This window comes from Aphidius gifuensis, linkage group LG2 (genome assembly GCF_014905175.1).
Source record: "Aphidius gifuensis isolate YNYX2018 linkage group LG2, ASM1490517v1, whole genome shotgun sequence".
In the NCBI taxonomy this organism is placed as follows: Eukaryota; Metazoa; Arthropoda; class Insecta; order Hymenoptera; family Braconidae; genus Aphidius; species Aphidius gifuensis.
The window spans coordinates 3,092,819-3,113,212 of NC_057789.1; the positions used below are offsets into that span (position 1 = coordinate 3,092,819).

At 23.1% G+C, this 20,394-nt stretch overlaps 1 protein-coding gene across 1 annotated transcript in view; it reads left to right on the plus strand.

Moving 5' to 3' along the window:
• LOC122848339 (lachesin-like) overlaps window positions 1-19,371 on the plus strand; it is a 75,624-nt gene extending 56,253 nt beyond the window's left edge. Inside the window, exons 4-11 of the mRNA XM_044146336.1 lie at window positions 7,053-7,257; window positions 7,853-8,011; window positions 9,734-9,862; window positions 10,482-10,619; window positions 13,622-13,783; window positions 16,639-16,704; window positions 16,803-16,904; window positions 17,352-19,371. Coding sequence (XP_044002271.1) covers window positions 7,053-7,257; window positions 7,853-8,011; window positions 9,734-9,862; window positions 10,482-10,619; window positions 13,622-13,783; window positions 16,639-16,704; window positions 16,803-16,904; window positions 17,352-17,539 — 1,149 coding nt within the window. The 3' untranslated portion in view covers window positions 17,540-19,371. The remainder of the gene's footprint in view (window positions 1-7,052; window positions 7,258-7,852; window positions 8,012-9,733; window positions 9,863-10,481; window positions 10,620-13,621; window positions 13,784-16,638; window positions 16,705-16,802; window positions 16,905-17,351) is intronic.
• Window positions 19,372-20,394: the final 1,023 nt, after the last annotated feature.

Here is a 20,394-nt window from a genome sequence, read left to right on the forward strand (position 1 = left end):
ATTTAAAAAAATAAAAATAATAATATCGTATATCAATTGAATAAAAAAAAAACCGAAAAACTTTTTGAAATTCGATGCTCTTTTGTGTGTGAAATGAGACATCTTTTATAATACCATTTCGCTTGAAATACAATATTTAAAATATAAAATGATCGTAAAGCTTAAAAAAAAATTTGACATCATTCGTATAAAATTGCTACATTGAGTATATCGATAGAATTTCATAAAATATAAAAAGTTACAGTCATAAAAATAGTAACAAGTTGTCAACAAAATAATAATAAAAATAGAAAAAAATTGAAAGATTGAAAGTATGTCATTTTTGTGTGTAATAATAATTTTTCAATGTGACAATTCAAAGAGATAATCCTGAACGTTAACGTGATACTTAAAATACACAAAAATATATATAAATTTTATATTCATAATTTTAAATAGTGTATAAAATTTTATGAACATTATAAGGGTCGTTGTTGTTGAATGAAAAAAAAAAAATAAAAAAAGGGTATGATAGCCAACAGAATGAAGCTTAAGTAAAAGTGACACGTTGAAAAATGGACATAGTGGTTGGACAGTTGAACCCTGTGTAAAGCTTAACTTGAGTGCGTCAGTTTAAACTAATATATATATTATATAGTTACGGATCATACTGCAGTCCATCCACTCAACTATTTCATGTATTAGCCAAAGTTTAAAGCACACTTTTCACACAAATTTTCATATTTTAACTTGTTCATGCATGTGACTTGAATTTTTTATATAAATTTTGGTACTTAAATTATTATTATTTTTTAATCTTAAATTTAGCCCAAGTTTTTTTTATAAAAGAATTACAAATATATATTTTAATTTTAACACTACTTGAAGAGAATAGTTTGAAATAATAACTCGAATAAAAGTCGTATCATCGTAAAAATATAAATATTCAAAAAGCTTTTTTTTTATTGGAATTTATTTTATATTTTTTTTTTATTTTTTGATAATTTAAAGAATTAAAAAAAATTTATTTTTATAGTTATCTCGTAGATTTTATTATTCAAAATTAAAGATAATATTAATTTTTTAAAAGTATTTATCTTGATTTATCAAAATAAAAGTTTATTAGTTTATTTTTAAAATATTTAAAACGTATATTTTAAATTCTAACTGATAAAACTTGTTGAATTAATTTGATTTTATTTAAAATGCTTAAATTTTGCCTGATAAATATAGATGATTTTTCGAGATGAATAAAATTGAAACTTTTTTTAAATCATAATGTTGGTAAATATTTATTCAGCATAAATAATAAATATAATATTTATTATTATTTAGTCAATTTTCAAAAAATAACATTGATTAAAAAGAGAGAAAAAAAATAAATAAATAAAGCAAAAATAGCTTTAAATTTTTGATAAAAACATGAGCATTTAACAAAGTTCAGTAGTATATATCAATATTTGAGCTGACTTGAAAAACTTTCTGATTTTTAATGAAAACGTCAGAGTAAAAAATTGAGTATTGAATTAACAAGTTGTTTTTCAAAAAAAAATTAATAATAAACATTTTTATTTTTTATTATCAATTTATATAAAAAATAAAATTAAAACCAGCAATTTATTAAACCAGTGGAAAGCAATTAATTTCGCGGTTTAGTTTTTCAAATAAAATTCAAAATTCCGATGGATGATTTTGTTTTTTTTGTTTTTCCTTTGGTTAAATTGAAAATGCTACTGTACAAATAGATAGTATGAATTGTTAATCATGATGAGATTTACATATGCATCTTCTATTATGTGTGGCTATTGTCGGGGCAGATGTGTGCCGAGAATAGAAGATAGCAATGGACCTTAGGGATCATCCATATACAGCCACGGATTTCAACCGCATTAATCTCTGTAACCAACCCACACATGAACCAAAAGATTCAATAATACTATTGTTTGAAAACTCCATTACGTTTGATTTCAAATAAAAACAAAATCAATTGGAAAAATAAAAATTAAATAAACATTTTTTTTTTTCTTTTGACCATCAATTTCATTCAAATTAACAGTATTCGTTGTGTAACAATTTGACCCGAAAAACAATTTGATGAAACATCAATTGTGGTTTATTGTCCAAACAAGCTGACTGCATAATATGTAATTGTTTTTCATTTTTAAAATTTTTTCATTTGCACATGACTTTGTAATTTATATTTATTCATTGATAACTATGAAAAATGTTTTTTTTTTTTTTTTTAATTTCAAATTCTACAAATCCATCGAGTTGTTAATTTTTTTTTCCATTTGATAGATTTTTTTCTCTTTGTTGTAATTATTATTATCTTAAAATTATTATTTTTTAATTTAATGTAATTATTAATAATACATGCTAGAAATTATATATTTAAATTATATTGAATTAATTTTTGTAATAGATAAATTATATTTATTTTACTAATTTATTTATAATTCAATATAAAATGTAAATGAATTTTACATTAAAATTTTTAATTTATAATTTATATTCGCTGTAAATAAATTTATATTTTAAATATATTGCAAATATATTTCAATTATTATTTACAATTTATTTATAAATGATTTTTTCCACTTGGGGTAGCTAAAAGTACACATGGTATAGAGAATTTCTAGAGTGAATATATATAATAAATGCACAAGAATACGTAAATGCGTTGCTCATAAAAAACCACAAGAAAAGAAAAAAAAAATAGTCATATTCTGTGTACTCGCATGATCTCGAGATTGAAGAGGACTCGACGCCTGCAAAAGGCTCTATTTCTCCACATACAAAGAATACTTATGAAACTTTACGATAAAGTTAGAAATTAAGCTGCCAACTTTTGCTCAAGATTTTTTATTTTTTTCAACCATTTATTTATTTTATTTTTTTCCAAATCTCGGTTTTCTTGGTTTCCTCTCGGCATTTCGTTGAGCCACTTACCTTTCTACTTTGAACTGACAAAGTAATGTTGACAGAGGTATTTTATGGCAAAAGTCACTCTACGTTGAAATCATATTTTCTTAACAGTTGAATTAAATGGAGCATTTGACTGATCTTTTTTTTATTCTAAAGCAAACTCATTAACAAATCCTTACCTAAATATCTTATCTCAAAAATATTATATTAATCATCAACAAAAACAATTTAAAAAAAAGCTAATTTCATTTAATTTTAATAATTAAATTTATAAAATAATGAAAATTTAAATTACCCTACTCTAGATGAATATTTTATTAATTATTTAATCAAATTAATATTAAATTTATATATAAATATTCAAAGGACACGATGACAATTTATCTTTAAACTCAATTTTCCATGGTGGTCAAACACAAATTATTTAAACTTATTATCAAAATTGCCTTGAATATACATACCCACAGACAAAATATATGTATTTGTGTAGAAAATTATCAAACAATACTTGATTATCATTTTCGTTTCAAAATAATTCGTGTGTATTTCAATATATTTTTTAACCTGTGGAAAATTTTACACGATATTTGTGGTATGTATTTATTACAGCCATTCATTGAGTGTATAATTGAATAATTAAATTAATAATGCATCAGAAAGTACGTATATCAATCAGACGAATAATTACCTGACATCTATACCACGGCTAATGATTTTGTAAATCATCAATTGACATATATATATTTTTTTTTATTTTTCAAAAATATAATTGATAAATACTCTGGGCATATTTCAAAATTATTATATGATTGAACGAATGCATTATATCTTGTACTAATAAACAATGTGGAAAAAAAAAAAATTATTCATCAGGCCTAAAGGCACAAAGCACATCGTTCTTCATTAATCACAAATGTCGGGAATCAGCAAGCAAGGTGACTGTGGTTATGTATGAACATGATGCATGAATAGCTTCAGGCGACTATATCGAACTTTGACTTAATTTAGATGGATAGTTGATTAAGAATATTTTTGAGCTATTATCGTTACAAACAATGACCTCAATTATTTTTTTTTTTTAATTTATTTTTTATTAATATCCCAAGTAGAAATACATTGAATGTATTGTCAACAAAAATCATCAAATACTTTAAAATTAATACTTGAAAAAAAATTTAGATAAATATTTTTATGATTTGTAATTATATCAATAATATAAACACCTTTTATTCAAATTTTTATAAATTTATTTTGGCCGAATATTCATAAATATTTTGGCTTCACTAGATGGAAATTTTTGTTATAAATTTTGGTAATTCATATATTTGTTTTTTTTTTTTATATTTCCATTACATCTTCAATTTAGATAAAGTTTTTTATAAAAAAAAAATAACATGCATTTGTTGTATGTTTAATACAATACGTAGAAAATAATTTGAAAAATAATTACTTGTTTAAAACCCATGTTATCATCAAAATATAAATGCATTCAAATAACTTGTACGTTATTCTAAAATTAATTCAAAACGAGAATGAAACTTGGTGGTTTTCCATTTGTTATTTTAAATAAATTTTATGTTTACAACCAATTCAGAAAAAAACATTAAAAACCAGGTAAAGTTTTGAATATAATTACGAAATAATACAGTGTAATAGGTAGAATTATTTCCATCATGATTGTACAACTATTTTCTTATAGATATTATCATCTAGACCCTTGTCATATCTCATGGCATTCTTGATCCTATATAAGTATGATATTAACATTCAAAATGTGCCTGAATTACTCATACTTGAGAGAAATATCCTTCAAGTTGTGCTACAACATAAATCGATTAATTTCGTATCACATACAAAATATATATATCAGTATCTACTTAGATGATATTAGATAACATGTCTTTATTAAAAGTAACACAATAGTTTGATTTAATAATACACTTGTAAGTTGTAATAATACATTTATGATAAAAAGATAAATATAAAATCAAATTGATAAATTAAATTTGATTCAACTTGTTGGTTACGATTGTGTATTATGTTGTTGATGGTGCAAACAGCCACTACTTGAATAATAATTTCCATCAATTGTGCAGGTGTTTGTATGTATTTTGTTTGATAAATATATTCGTTGATGGACAACAATGTCAATTGTGATATTTCCTACTTCTATGGTGAATACAATTTATCAAGACAGAAGCATCTTCATGAATATATTACGACACATAACCTGTCAAGGTTTGATGCGCATACAGGACAATCGATTGATGGCTTTTATGCTCTAACAATTGGTGAATACTAGTCTGTAATTAGTGGTAACATCAACATTCTGATGTCTCATCATTCATTGTCAATTTTATACTATATCAGAAATATTTTTAAATTAAAAACAGGTGGTTTTTTCATTTTTCCATTAAGTATAGTTGATAAATTTATAATTATTTATAAAAAGGAAATTATTAGTTTATTTAAATTTTGGATAAATGTCGTTTGTAATTTTTTTTCATTTTTTAAATTTTGAATTTAAGGGTACTTGAATATGCGAAGCTCAAGTGAGCCATTGAATGAAATTTATACTGTTGGTAATTCAAACATCAAAAAGAATTTATTTTTGAGTGATGTTTGAAGGATAAAAAAAAAAATAAGCACACAAAATCAAAAGAATAATTAGATATTTTATGAATATAGAAAAAAAAATTCTAACGAAGGTATTTAAAGGTATTTAAATATTTATAAAATTAAAGGAAAAAAAAATATATAATTGACAGGTTTATAAAAAAGTACTGTCGTGCATTGAGATAAATCTCTGTTGAAAACCTTTGATAAAAAATACTGTAGTGTAGAATTACATGGAGCAATTTATCTTGAAACTATCCAGCACTATTTTTATCGTAACTTTTAAAATATAAAATAATTGATGTCAATGACAAATGACGGTATACTGATAGCATGGTTTCAGAAAAAAATATTTTACAATCAATCAAAAATTTGTCGTTTTTTTTTTGCTAAATCAAATTTTCATTTTTCAATTTTTTATTTTATATTCTCGTTAAAAAATTAATAAACCTTTTTATCATAGTTTTTTTTTTTTTATATAAAATTTGTTTAATGTTGTGTAAAAGTAAATTTAGTTGAAAATAAAAAATATCTACCATCATTTAATTATAAATTTTAACTTTTTTAAATTAACGCATTAACTCATAAAATTTTATACTTTAAATTGAAAAAAAAATACAGCTAATAAGTATAAAATTAATTTAAATATTATCAGTGAATATTTTATTAATGAAATTTCAATCAAAATAAATAAAAATAATATAGTTTCATCATAATAATTTTTTTTTTAATTTAGAAAATTATTTTTACGTTCAAGACAACAGCTCAAAATAATATTACATCTTGTATTTATTTTTTAAGTGCAGTGCTATTATATCAAAATTTCTTTTGTACAACGTTACTTCAAAACGACGCAGTAATTCTTTGAGCAATATCACGAAGAGATATTTCGTTTAAAAAAGCTACACTTGAAATTTTTTACAGCACGAAACTTGCTTTGATACCGACATAAAATTGTTTTAATCTTACAAATTGAAAGTTTTCTCTAGACATATATACACAACATCACCACTATATTCTGATAATTAATTGGCATTTTCTATGTGTCTATGAAACCACAAAGATCTTGTAAGATTTAAATTAACAATAAGAAAATAATAAACAAACAATACAATTATTTGCCTAAATAATCCTTGTACAGAACAATACTTTGTCTCAACAAAATTACAATTGTGATATCATTTTGAAATTAATATAATTAGTTGATTTATAAATAACAAGATGATAAAAAAATAAAAAATCACTTATAACTAGGACAAAAAAATATAGTAATTACTGCAAGCTCAGTGAAAAAAAAAATAAATAAAAATAATGATGAAAATCTCAAGGATCTTTGTTTGAAATGAAAACGTGACAACAGTAATTTCATTGTTTTTTTTTATTAATTTTTTTAATTTATTTATTTCAGTCTGTAATCTTGTTGATAATTAAAAAAAATAAATATTTTATTTTTTACATTTATTGACAATAGATAATAATTAAAACATTATTAATGTAAAATATTTTAATTGATTTGTATTTTATTTTTTTAGGTGGCATGGTTGCAAGTTAACACACAAACAATTCTGACAATTGCGACACATGTTATCACAAAAAATCATCGGATATCAGTATCACACAGTGATCACCGGTGGCATTTGCAAATTCGGGATGTACGAGAGAGTGACCAGGGGGAATACATGTGCCAGATAAACACCGACCCTATGATAAGCCAAGTTGGTTACCTAAAGGTCGTAGGTATGTATCAATCAATTCACTGTAATTTAGTACTGTTACAATTTACATCAATTTATAGTCATGTTTAATTTTTTTTTTTTCCTTTAATTAATTATATTTTAATTTAATATTAATAAAATAATTATAATCAATTTATGTTTTTACACAAAATGAAAAAATTTTAAAGTTAACATTTTTTAAATGCCAAAATAGAATTGTATTCTATTTATTTTAAATTTGTATTTTTATTTCAAAAATTTAATTGCTTTTTGAAAGGTCACAAACATTTTTGATAAACTAAATTTAATTTATATTTATTTTTGTATAATTTAAATAGAAGATTACGAATTTCCACTTTGGATTTTAAAAATTTAACATTCTATTTTTATTATAATTTATTTTGAACATTATTTTCTATAAAGTTTTGAATTATTTGATGATACTTTTGGCTTGAATTAAAAAATTTAATAACTGTCACTTGTTAAACAAAAATATATTTTTTTATTTATTAAAATACTATGCAACAAAGCCAAAAATATAAATTTATTTTAAATATTTTTAATTCCAAGAAATTTATTTATATAAAAAAAAATAACAAAAATATTATCTATTCCAGTACCTCCAGATATTCTTGATTATCCTACCAGCACAGATATAATTGAACGAGAAGGAAACAATGTAACTCTACGTTGTGCTGCAACTGGATCACCAGCTCCAAATATAACATGGAAACGTGAAACAAGCGGATTAATACCACTACCAACTGGTGAAGAAGGTAAATTATAAATTAACAAAAACTATTGAGTTTCTCTCAACTATATTTAAATATATATACTTTACAAAATTTAATATTAACAGCTAAGAAAATTTATCCATCAGTGAGAGAAATAATCTTCTTCACTTATATGCAGATTAAAACATGTTTAAAGTGTAAATATATATATATGTACATACACAGTTGAATAGTTTTGTTAGATAACTCCTAAATTGTAATCTAAAGAGTCACACAATTTTGGTAAAATTGGTACTTTGTAACAGAATAGGCAAGTTTGCGTGTACTAGTTTCATTGCTTCGAGGGATACAAATCGATTCAAGCGCGTACTTGTATTCCAAACATTATGTTCTTCAACTTTATAACTAAAAAGAAAAACAAATAACAAAATAGAATACAACAAAGAATTCGAACTTTATATTGAAATAGATTTATTAGTTTAATATTTATTAGTTAATAGAAAAAATAAATAATGCAACAATAGATTTATTGATAGTTTATTTTTTTTGTAATTAATTGTGATCATTGAAATAAAACATCATGCAATATTTTTATATAAAAATAAATTCAAAAATAGCTTACAATTAATAAAGCAAATAATATAAAAATTAAAGATAAATCATTTTATAAATATTTAGTCTTTTTTAATCTTCAAATATATTTTTTTTTTCCATTCATCAATTGAATTTAATCTTGGAACTCAATCATTAGTCTGTTTCAACTTAATCCTGATATCAATTATTTTTTTATTTGATCTGCAGAACCTTTTCTTTGTTCGTTTATTAATTTATTTTTTTTTTTGCTTTTGTATATTTGATTTAGCACCAGAGAGAATGCTGTACATTATTATTACTTGTACCGGAAATCACGCTAGGATTTAAATTAAATAGTTTTTGCTTGTACCACTGTGGTCGCGTCGTGGTTATGGTGGTAGTAAACATGAATAATCTAACGAGCAAGAAGTTAGTCAGATGGACACTGCAATCTTCTGACCCAGTTCTCCTCACTGCTTGCATTTTGAAAATTAACTTATTTCTTTTGCAATTAATTAATCATCTGTATTATGAAACAGTATCATTTTTTTTTTCTCTATAATTTCATTAATTAAAAATACACAATTCAATAATCAATGTAGTATTCACAAACATGATAAAATACATTATACAGTATGTGTAGCAATGACACTTGAATGTCAGTTTGAAGTGTGAAACTTCAGTAAACATGTACTTGTACATTAACAGTAATTCACTGCAGTATACAACTCGTGTGAAGATGGTGACTTGAAATGAGACATAAATGAGACACAAAATTGAGACACATTTCGTCTAATTTCTTGAATGAAATATTTAAACTTGTGTTTTATATTTAATTCAACAAGACTCTATCCATTTAGTCATTTCATATTTTATTTAAGCTTTTTTTTTTCATATTTTTCTTCATTTTTACAAGTTTGGGTTTTAATTTTTTATGTTTTGTTGTTTTTCTTCTGATCGATATACGCCTCAAGGATTTTTATCTGTGATGGACACAAACATGAAGAAAAAAATTGAGAAAAAAAATTCAAATAGATATATGAAAACTAAAAGCATACGATTGAGAAGTTTTTTTTTTTTTTTTTTTTTGTTAGAAATTAATTATTTTTTACTTGGAAAAAAAAATTATCCCAGGATTTTTTGATCTTAATGATTATTATTTTAATCTTTATTTTTCATATTTTATTTTAGTCGTCAGTGTGAATGGTACAGTTTTGAACATAACCAGAGTAAACCGACTTCACATGGGAGCTTATCTGTGCATTGCATCAAACGGCGTTCCACCAACTGTCAGCAAACGCATTATGCTCATCATTCAATGTGAGTATTATGAAATTTCTCGACTTGACAGTAACGGCTCAACTCTAATTGTGCGATATTTTCAAGAACACATTAAGCCTCTTGAAGAAAGAATGGAAAATGCTTTAAAAAAACTTGCTCTTTTTTTTTAAAAAAAAATACATAAGTATAGTTGTATATATGATTTTTTTTTATTTTTTTTTAATAAAAATAAGCCTCAAGAGAGTAGTAATCTTCTACAGATGGTTTGTCAACTGAAAAAAAATACTGCTAAGCAATACATTTATACTCCCATGAGATGTGATTCAAATATTTCAAAGTAAAGCTCTACTTTATTTATATTTACTTACTTGATGATTATATTATCAAAATGCCAACTTTAATTATTCGATAGATTTTTAGTTTTATTTGTTGTTGAGATTTATTTTTAGCATGAGTATTATTTTTTTATTTTCAGTTTGATTTTATTATTTTTATTATATTTAAAATATAAAATATCTTTAAGTATTTTTAATGAAATTTATATTCATTTTAAATTTGATTGAGATGTATTTTAAATAGTTTTCATACTCAGTATATCTTATATTAATTTTAAATATATTTTTTTTAATTGAAATATAATTTTGACAATGTTTTTCAGTTCCACCCATGATCACAATATCAAATCAGCTGGTTGGTGTACAAGAGGGTAAAGATGTTGTATTAGAATGTCACTCTGAAGCTTATCCGAAATCAATCAATTATTGGACCAACGCAAACAACACGATTCTTTCAAATGGTAAATATTTTATCCACTTTATTTCTCTATAATTTTTTTTTTTAAATACACAAATAAACACGTATTTTTCAATTCCACTGATATTTTTTTTCAAACCCACAAAATCTCTCAGTCAATCAAAAAATGCCATAAAAGCTTTATATCGATTTTAATATATTTCATTTAACCAATACTAACATTTTTTTTTTCCAATTAAATATTACAAATACAATAATTTTTATTTATCAACATAAATAAACGAGTAACTATAATAAAACAACAATCTTTAATAATTAAATTTTCTATAATTTACATTTTTAAATTACTGTCTATTTTATATATTCTAAAATTAATGCAAATAGACTTTATAATAAATTACCATACGAATTTGAAGATACAACAAAATTCGAAATTCAAAAAAATAAAATAAAGTAAAAAAAAATCATAATAGAAATTACCATAATGAACATGTGTGTAATTATTTGGAATTAGATTTCAAGTTATGCGTAAAATGAATCGAAATTCCAAGTAGTGATTCGTGGAAAACAATTTATATAAGGCAAGGACAATTAGGCCTTGTTAATGTGTGTGTTAGTGAACGTACGTAGATATACAATAACACAGGTGTACATTAATAAATCACTAGTTTCGTTAGTACTGCTGATTTCTACTTGTACATAGATATATACATACAATCATACATATATGAAAACTACTTTGCAATTTCTACGGTTGCAATAGACGCAACAAGAAACAGCATCGCGTATTATGCAGATGCTGATACCGTTAGTTAATTAGTGTGGTTAGAAATTCCATACAATACTTCTTCGACTTGCGTATTTATTCATCTACCCATCTACCAAAAAGAGGAATCAATTTATCCTCGTAATGGATAAAATAATTTCTTGTTTTATTTTTTATTTATTTAAAAATATAATTAATATATTTTTATGAAAAAAATCTTGTCAATTTTATGGCTATATATATTTGTAATCAATAAATTTTATCATTAATATTACTGTCAATATTTAATTGAGCCATTTGAAATATATTTATCACTTATTTACACGTATTAATATCAATGACATAAATACCTAAATATTTTTTTATGTTCATCTAAATGAGACTCTGAATATACATCCAGTTAATAAAATCAATTTATGATTATTAAATTTATTTAATACTAATATATATAATTAATTTTTAAATATATTTTTTATTTAATTACTTGTGTTTATTTTTTAAAATTTCAATCTCCTTTTTTTTCTCCTAGTTAACATTTTAGATTATATTTTGTGTGACATTATTATATAACTATGTAAGGCACAAAAGTGGAAGTAATTTAATGTGAAACGTTAATTTTCTTTAGATGACAAAAGCTCTACGGACCCAGTGTGATGCCTGTCGCTTCCATACATATACCCTCTCGGTGTAAAAACTCGTCTCAATTGCATAAAAATTATGGGTCAAGTTTAAAAATAAAATAAAAAGCTTGGAATTTTTTTATATTTTTGTTAAAAGTTTTGTATTGTTTTTTGTGTTATTTTGTTGAAAATTGTATTGCAGTTGGATCATAATGCCCATGGGTACCTTCAAACTGTTATTGGTTATTTCACAGTGTGAATTGGAAGAATCAGAAAAGCTTGTGCATTTGTCGTTTTCCAAGCAATCAGAGTTTACATTTGAGGTTATTTTTTACGATAATGAAGTCATTACAAAGATACATTAAAGCCCATACTGACAAAATGAGTATGAACGAAAGGGTAAATGAAAAAGGGGTGAAAGCAGAATGAAACCATGATGTGGGATCAATAGCAAAAAAAAAAAAAATAGACTATGACAATAAGCTATTTTTAAAGTCTCGTTATAAAGTCGTTTTAAAAATTATACATGCATATATCGTTATATATAAAAAGAGCTTTTATAATTAAAATAAAAAGACAAAATTATTCAGAAAATTAAAAAAAACATAAACGAACATATAAAATGTATGGAATATGATTTTTTTTTATTTTCATTTTTATAATTTTGTATAAGAAAAAGCAATTTCATATATATACGATAAGAAAAATTCTGAATTTTCAACGATTTGAGTAGTGTGATATTTCTCAACCTAGATTTCTTTTCTCCACTTTTGTGTGTGCTTAGATCGTAGTTCAACGTCGTTAAACTTTTTCATCTTCTTTTCAAACTCTAAGCCGATAAAAGTTTTTCATTCGTTTGTAAAGAGGGAGAAAAGATGAGTAAAATAAAGAAAAAGAAAAAGAAGAAGAAGGTGGTTGATTCACCATCAGACTGACGCCACACTCTATAAATGCATTCTTCCGGTTGAAAAGTTTGTCTGTCTCAGGAGTGAACAGCCATGCACTTGGTCCGCCCATGATTATTTGAATTCAAAACTTCACTTCGTTTTGATAAACGTTTTTTCTTGTTGTTGTTGTTGTTGTTGTTTAAGATATATATTTTTTTTTATTTCTAGTTTATCATATTATTAAAAAAATTTTTCATTCAATTATTTAATTAGGTACGTGTTTAAAAATATAAACGAAAAAAACTTTTTTAAAGTATCATTATATTTTTACTTTGATTTTTATAAAAAAAAAAAAATTTAACATTGATCATCGTTTACAAATTTGTATGCACGTTTGTCCATAATTGATACTGCTTTAAAAGTCTCTTCATCAAGGTTCGATATGATTTTTTTTTCCATTTTTTTACCAAATTGTATATATCAATAAAATATTTTTTTTCTATCCAAAATGAAAATCATTTCTTCGGTATATATTTTCTAATACTCATATAATATATGTACATTGCCTTGTGCTTATGTATATCTACGAAATACATACTTATAAAGCTACTCTCCAAGGTTTTGCCTCTTTCCTTTATCGCCACAATTTTCCTTTCCTTTTTTTTTTTACTTTATCAGTTCATTAAATTTACAAAGGTTTTATATTTGCTCTTTATTTCTTTATTCAATTTTCTAGATGAATAATTTTGTTTATTTATTTTTATTATTTCAGATGATAAGTACGAGTCTTCATTCTCAGACAATGTACATATGGATGCGTACAAAGTTCACATGAAGCTCAAAATTCGGAGAATTAAATTAGCCGATTATGGATCATACAAGTGTATTTCTAAAAATTCACTTGGCAGCACTGATGGAACAATCAAAATATATCGTAATTAGATTTTTTAAAAATATATTTTAATTAATATTCTTTTTTTAAAAATTCAATTATTTTTATACTATTGAAATTTTTAATTATTTTTTAGTATTTTAATTCAAATTATTATTATTATGTCATTTATTTAATGCGAAAATTGACATGCAAGAGTTCATTATGACAATCATATTTATTTTTCGTTGAAAATATATAATTTAAAATATATTAAATAATTATTAATTTACATTTACATAGTTTTCGAAATATAATTTCGAAAATTATATTTATACTATTTTTCTCATCATGAAAAAAGGAGAGATAAAATATGAAAACTGTTTGAATTAATACTTAAATAATTCACATGTACACATAGAAAAATAATTACTATTATTTTTATAAATAAAAAATTATTTTCTTATTTAATTTATCTATCAAGAATTACACTTCACTTGCAATGATATTTAATTTATTATTTTTATATTTCCAAGTTAGTAGAAGAAAAAACTAGATAAATAAATGAGAAAAAGTAAATTTAAAAAAAAAAAAAAACTGTATTGTGATATAGTGAAAATCACGTTCACGAAGGCGTATCGTTTTTCGTGCCTCAGGCTGCTTGTTGAAATAAGTCTGATGCAGTGGAAATACGAGAACTCTATAGCAACTAGATACAGTTATATATACATGCACAGTCCGATCAAAAGTTTAGACAGATACTAACACGAAATTTGTAGACATCGTTTTATCCAGAATTATATTTCTGTGGGGCTTATTTCAAAAGGCACTTGGAGTATAATAAACTTTCTAAACTATTAAGTGATTTTATTTTTTTCTTTTAATTTTTTTTTTTCATTTTAAAAAAATACAGAGTTTTTCCGTAAGACATCATAATACAGTCTTTTTATTTTCATGATATTATTCGGAAATAATACCAATATAATCATTATTGTTTTTTTATTTTGTTTCATTACAAAAAGGAAGATAGAAAAAAGAAAAAAAAAAAAAAAAAGGATCTTGCCCATGGCTATGAGCCAAAGACGATACGCATCACAAAGTTTTTCACTATATATAGTCGACCAAATACGTTCACATTTGAGCACGAATCGTTGCTTAAATTTATTGCTTCATCTTATATCATAAATTCTGTCTAATTTGCTGAAGTTTTATGCCTTTTGGGTAATTTTTAAGTAGCAACAGCTGGATAGTTGCTTAATAGTATTTAATATATTTCTTCTTAAACAAAAATTGATATTATTATCACTATACCATTCAATATAATCAAATTTATCACTTTTCTTGTCATAAATATTAATTTTCCATTCATCATACTCTGCACATTCTTAAATTGAACAAAATAGTTAATACGAGTATAGAACATGTAATCACCCTCAAATCTTCAACAACGATAGGGAGAAAACGTCAAAAAAAATAAAGCCTATACTTGGTTATCTCAGGATTATATTGAGTTTGATAAAATGCTTAAACTGGGGTAAAAGAAAAAATATAAGTCAATGAATTTATTTGCTCTTTTCTTGGCGTATCAAAGTGCTTTCTGAGCAACGACAAGTTTTTTTATTTTTTCTTTTGAATGAAGAAAAGGAAATGAATAAAAAGAAAATCTACCCCGTGATCGTTGGTATAAGATCAATGAGTGAAAAATGCATCCAATGCGAAATCAAGTGATCGTCGTACATAGTAGAAGCAATTCTTCTACTTGGCGATAAGGAATACAAGAGAAAACGTTGACTCAAGATAAATGGAGTTTGAGTTGAGTTGAAAACTGTGATTGTCAAGTGTCCAAGCATTCATCTTAAAACTACTTTTCAAGTCAACATTTTATTACATAAATTAACTAAACTACAAAATAAATATTTGATGAAATTGATCATGCCTATTCAGCACGAGTCTTAAGTTTTATAATTAAATTATAATTAAAAGCTGATATTCAAAATAGCTTATTTTAATTTTTAAGTTGTTTTTTATTTTTGTATTATCTTAAAACTATTATTTATTCAAGTGTCTATTATTGATAGCACCATTTAAAAATTAACAAATGTACAAATATTTTTAGAGATAAATTTTTGGATGGTTAATAACGTTTTTTTAAAATAATTTTAAATAATTTAAAAATTAGAACATGTAATTTGTATAAAAATTTATATTATTTATTTGTACTTACAACTTGAATATTTTATATTCTTATTCATGGATGGTCAAATATTTAACAAAACTATTTGAAACAAGAAAGGGATTTTAGTAAATCAACACAGTTTCTCACTTTGATCCTTATCAAACTGTCAACCAATGACAAGTTTCACAAATACCCTGATATTGAGTAATCGTTGTAACTATCTTCACGAAGTTTGTAAATTCAAATGAGATACATTACTCAGTATCTTTGTGGTTGTGTGATTGTCTGAAAATACAAATAAATAACTTGCTTGTCTCAACATTTTTTTTTTTCACAATACACTTTTTTTCTAAACTCTCTTCTGAATAAGTGAAAAAATAAATCAAAAAAAGAAAAAGAATTAACTTTTTTTTTTTTTGAATAACTTGCTGATCATGCAAAAATTTTTTCGCGGTGTCGATAAATAGGATTTGTTTTTCTCATGTTTCTTGAATAAGAAATAAAAAATAAAAAAAAAAAAAATATCTTCAACTTGCAAATCGGGTAGAATGAATTTTCCACACGAAGATACACATGGGATAAATTTCAACAAGTCCAGAATTTTCAATATAAAAATTATAAAAAATAAAAAAACATTTTTTTCATATAAATTTTATTATTTTTAAACTTTTTCATTCAATTTTTTATTTTTAATCCACATGGATTTTATAAAGAATTAAAAAAACAAATTATTTTCTTCAAGGAACTGAGCCACCAACGACAAAGCCAACAACAACAACAACAACACCAATGCCCACAGTAATAATAGGTAATTTAAAATAATGATAATTTATCAGTATAAAAATTGAGTATATATATGTTTGTATTATTGGATATTGATTGAGGATATTTTATTTATTTTTCTAGTTGAAAAAAAGCCAAGATCACGTAACAAATCAACATCTACAGTATCGACAAATATCAATGAAATAGTTAATGTCTTGAATACATCGAGTAATGAAAAACGAGGTAAGAACTAATGTATAATTTTACAAAATATACTAAATATGTTTTTTTTTTTTTTTTTTTATTATCTTGGCATTGAACCAATTGATAATGTGTGTTGATTTGCACTTTGCTACATGAACTTTCGTTATATTTTTATGATTGACCTATATTTGAAAATTACACCAAAAAGTATACTCAATAAAATACGCAAATATACATTTACACTGTAAAGTAGCTCAAGATTTTTTTATAGTCAAAAAAAAAATACTTAGACATGTTAAAAGATAAAAAAAAAAAATATGAAAAATCAGGTCACATACAAAAGTTAGTTTTGACTTTATGTATAATATACGTTTTTATATTTAAACTTTTTCTTTGTAAAACTCATTAATCCATGTGGTTTTAAAAGTAAAATACATATATATTCATTTATATTATATATTAAATTATTATTATTTTAATTAACAGGTGCACAATTACGTGAAAAACCAAAATACGAAGAAAAACATGGAAGGAATTATAACAGTATTGAAAATATTCGTTCACCTGATAAAACTGCACAGTCAATGTCATCATCAAAAAGTTGTGCTGCAATTTATTTATTTTTAAATTATCATGCAGTTGTATTTATTATACTGATAAATATTATTTTTTAATTCATTCATAAATTAATTAAAATATTATCTCTCTACATATAAACACTATTTTATCAGGGAACAAACTTGGAGGAATATAAAAAAAAGAAAATTGTATCACGTGAGAAAATTAAGAAAAGAAAAAAAAATCGAATAAGAGTTTTGTGAAAAAAAAGAAAATACTCATCGGTTATTATAAAAATCGAAAAAACAAAATTAATCATAATAAGCATGTACTTTCCTAACAATTAATAATACTTGAAAAAAAAAGCCAATATTGTAAATACAACGTTAATAATTTGAAATAATAATTTTAAATAAATTGCACAATGAAATTAAAAAATGACTGTATGATCATTGAAAATTTGTAAATAATAAGACAAAATGAATTAGGATATATTGAAAATATCATTAAATAAAACAACGATAATTTGTAAATAAAAAATATAAATTAAATAACAAAATTTATCGTTGTTGCGATTCATAAATATGTCAGCTGTATATATTTGTATCTGATAATTGATAATGTACTGTGTTTTTATCCTGAAAATTTTAAATTATCAAATGCACAGAATTATAAATATACAGTTAGGTGTGATATCAATCAATTGAATTAATTTGTTGATGTAATATCTCAAATGTTAATTGAGATATTGCATATGGAGGAATTTTGCTTTATATCGTAGAGTATTAATAATAAATTTAAAATGTGAATAATATTGCAATAAAAACAGGATAAAATATCACAAGTATTCTAGAGATTGATGTTTTTTTTTTTTCATGGATATGCATCAACAGGGTTAGTTGTTGTCATCTAGATATAATAAAACTGTGTGAAAAAAATGTGTGTGTGAAAGAAAAAAATGATGTTAAAAATAGTCATGTATTATTTTATAAATAATTTATTTCGTTATGTTTTATATTATCCTAAATATCCAACGACGTTGACACAAAAAAAAATCCTCTTTCAAAACTAACTGCTTTAATGATTCAAAAAAACAAAAACAAAGTTTTGTATTAATTTTTATATTTTAAATTTAAAAAAATGATAAATCGTCTCAATAACTTGTCGATTATAAAAATTTTTAAATAGAAATCATTTCATTTTAAAAAGTCAAGAATTAAATATTTTTTTTTCAATCTTGTTAATTAGGTATAAAAGATTGTTTATTATTGTTTTATTTAATTCAGTATTATTAATTATAAAAACGTTATAAATTAAGAAAAATTATATTTAAAATAATTTATTAATGAATGAAAAATTGTTTATTGTTATTGATATTAAATAAAGTGTGAATGTTTAATATTTTTTTGATGAAATTTTTCATAATAATTGTAATGTACTGATTGTACTGAGTGTATATAAATTTAAGTTTAAAAAAAAAAAAATTATAATGATAAATTAAATGTAACATTGTATAATAATAATGAGATACCTTTATGAAAAAAGTGTGTTTTAATATCATGCTCAGAAGAAATTCAATTAATTATTCTTTGAAAAAATAATTTAAAAAAAAAGTAAAATAAATGAGAAAAAAAAGAGTAATATAATAAAAATTAAAATGCAATATCGATTGAAAATTTGATAGTAATTGGGGCTACTCTATTTTGATGATAGAAAGTAAATTTAAGAAAAAGAAAAAAAAGGTAAAGTACTTAATATTAATATACCAAGTTATAAAAGACACAGTCATTTTGTATATGGTAGATAATTAATTCAAACACCTCCTAGACAAATGAATTAATATGACAAGAAGAGTGTTAAAATTTATGATGAAATTGTTACTTGCATGGAGTAGAAAATTATTGAATAATTTATATTTATAATACTAGATTTTTAGATTATAATAAGAACAAGGAATATACGAAAATTAATAATAATTGATATGGGATATTAAATTTAACAAAATTTTCGAATATACAGTATTTTATTTACATTTATAATTTCTAGTTGTTGTACAAATATAATAGTGGATTAGTATTTTCCATTTAATCACGATATGCAAATGAAACTGTGGGTATTTTAATTTTTCATATTTCATTTGCAATTAATTATATTATGAACAGAAAAAAAATTATATTTATTATTTGAAATCATTTACACTGTAGTTTCTACTTTACTTGGTTTAATTATACTTGTACACTGACTTACCGACAGTGAAAACTCATTCGTAGAATTTTCCAATATAACGCACTGTTGGAAATTCATTTTCTTTTCGATATCAATTATCATGAATTTTATTTTTCACATTTAAATATTTATATTTGATATTTTTAATTATATAAAACACAAATATTGAATTCAAAAATACACTAATTGTGAGATGAGTAATTACTCGGTGAAAAATAAAAAGCTTTTATCTTCATTATTTAATTGAAATATAATTACAATTAGTAAATGTATTTTTAAAATGATATTTTTGAAATCAATCATTTGTGACGTTTTAATTCTTTTTTTTTCCCTGAAAGTTTTTTACTAAAGTTACTTAAAAAAATTATATATTCATTTGTCTTTGGTAAATATTTAATATTGATAATCTATTTTATGAAAAAAAGTAAGTAAAAATATTTTAAATATTGGTTTTAATGTTGATTAAATTAAGTATTCAAATACTTTTTGAGACATTATCAAATTTCATAACTAAACAACGTATTTTTTAAATTTTACAATTTTTTTATGCAATTTTTTGTTTTAAATTAATAAAATTAAAATTCACATATTTTTCTTTATTGAAAAAATTATACAATTATTCTTTTGTTCGTCATTCAAAATCTGGATTAAAAAAAACGTTGATAAAAGAAAAAATTCAACATGTCAAAATTAATTAACTTCGATTTCATAAAAAACAAAAAAAATGTATTAAAATTTATTAGAA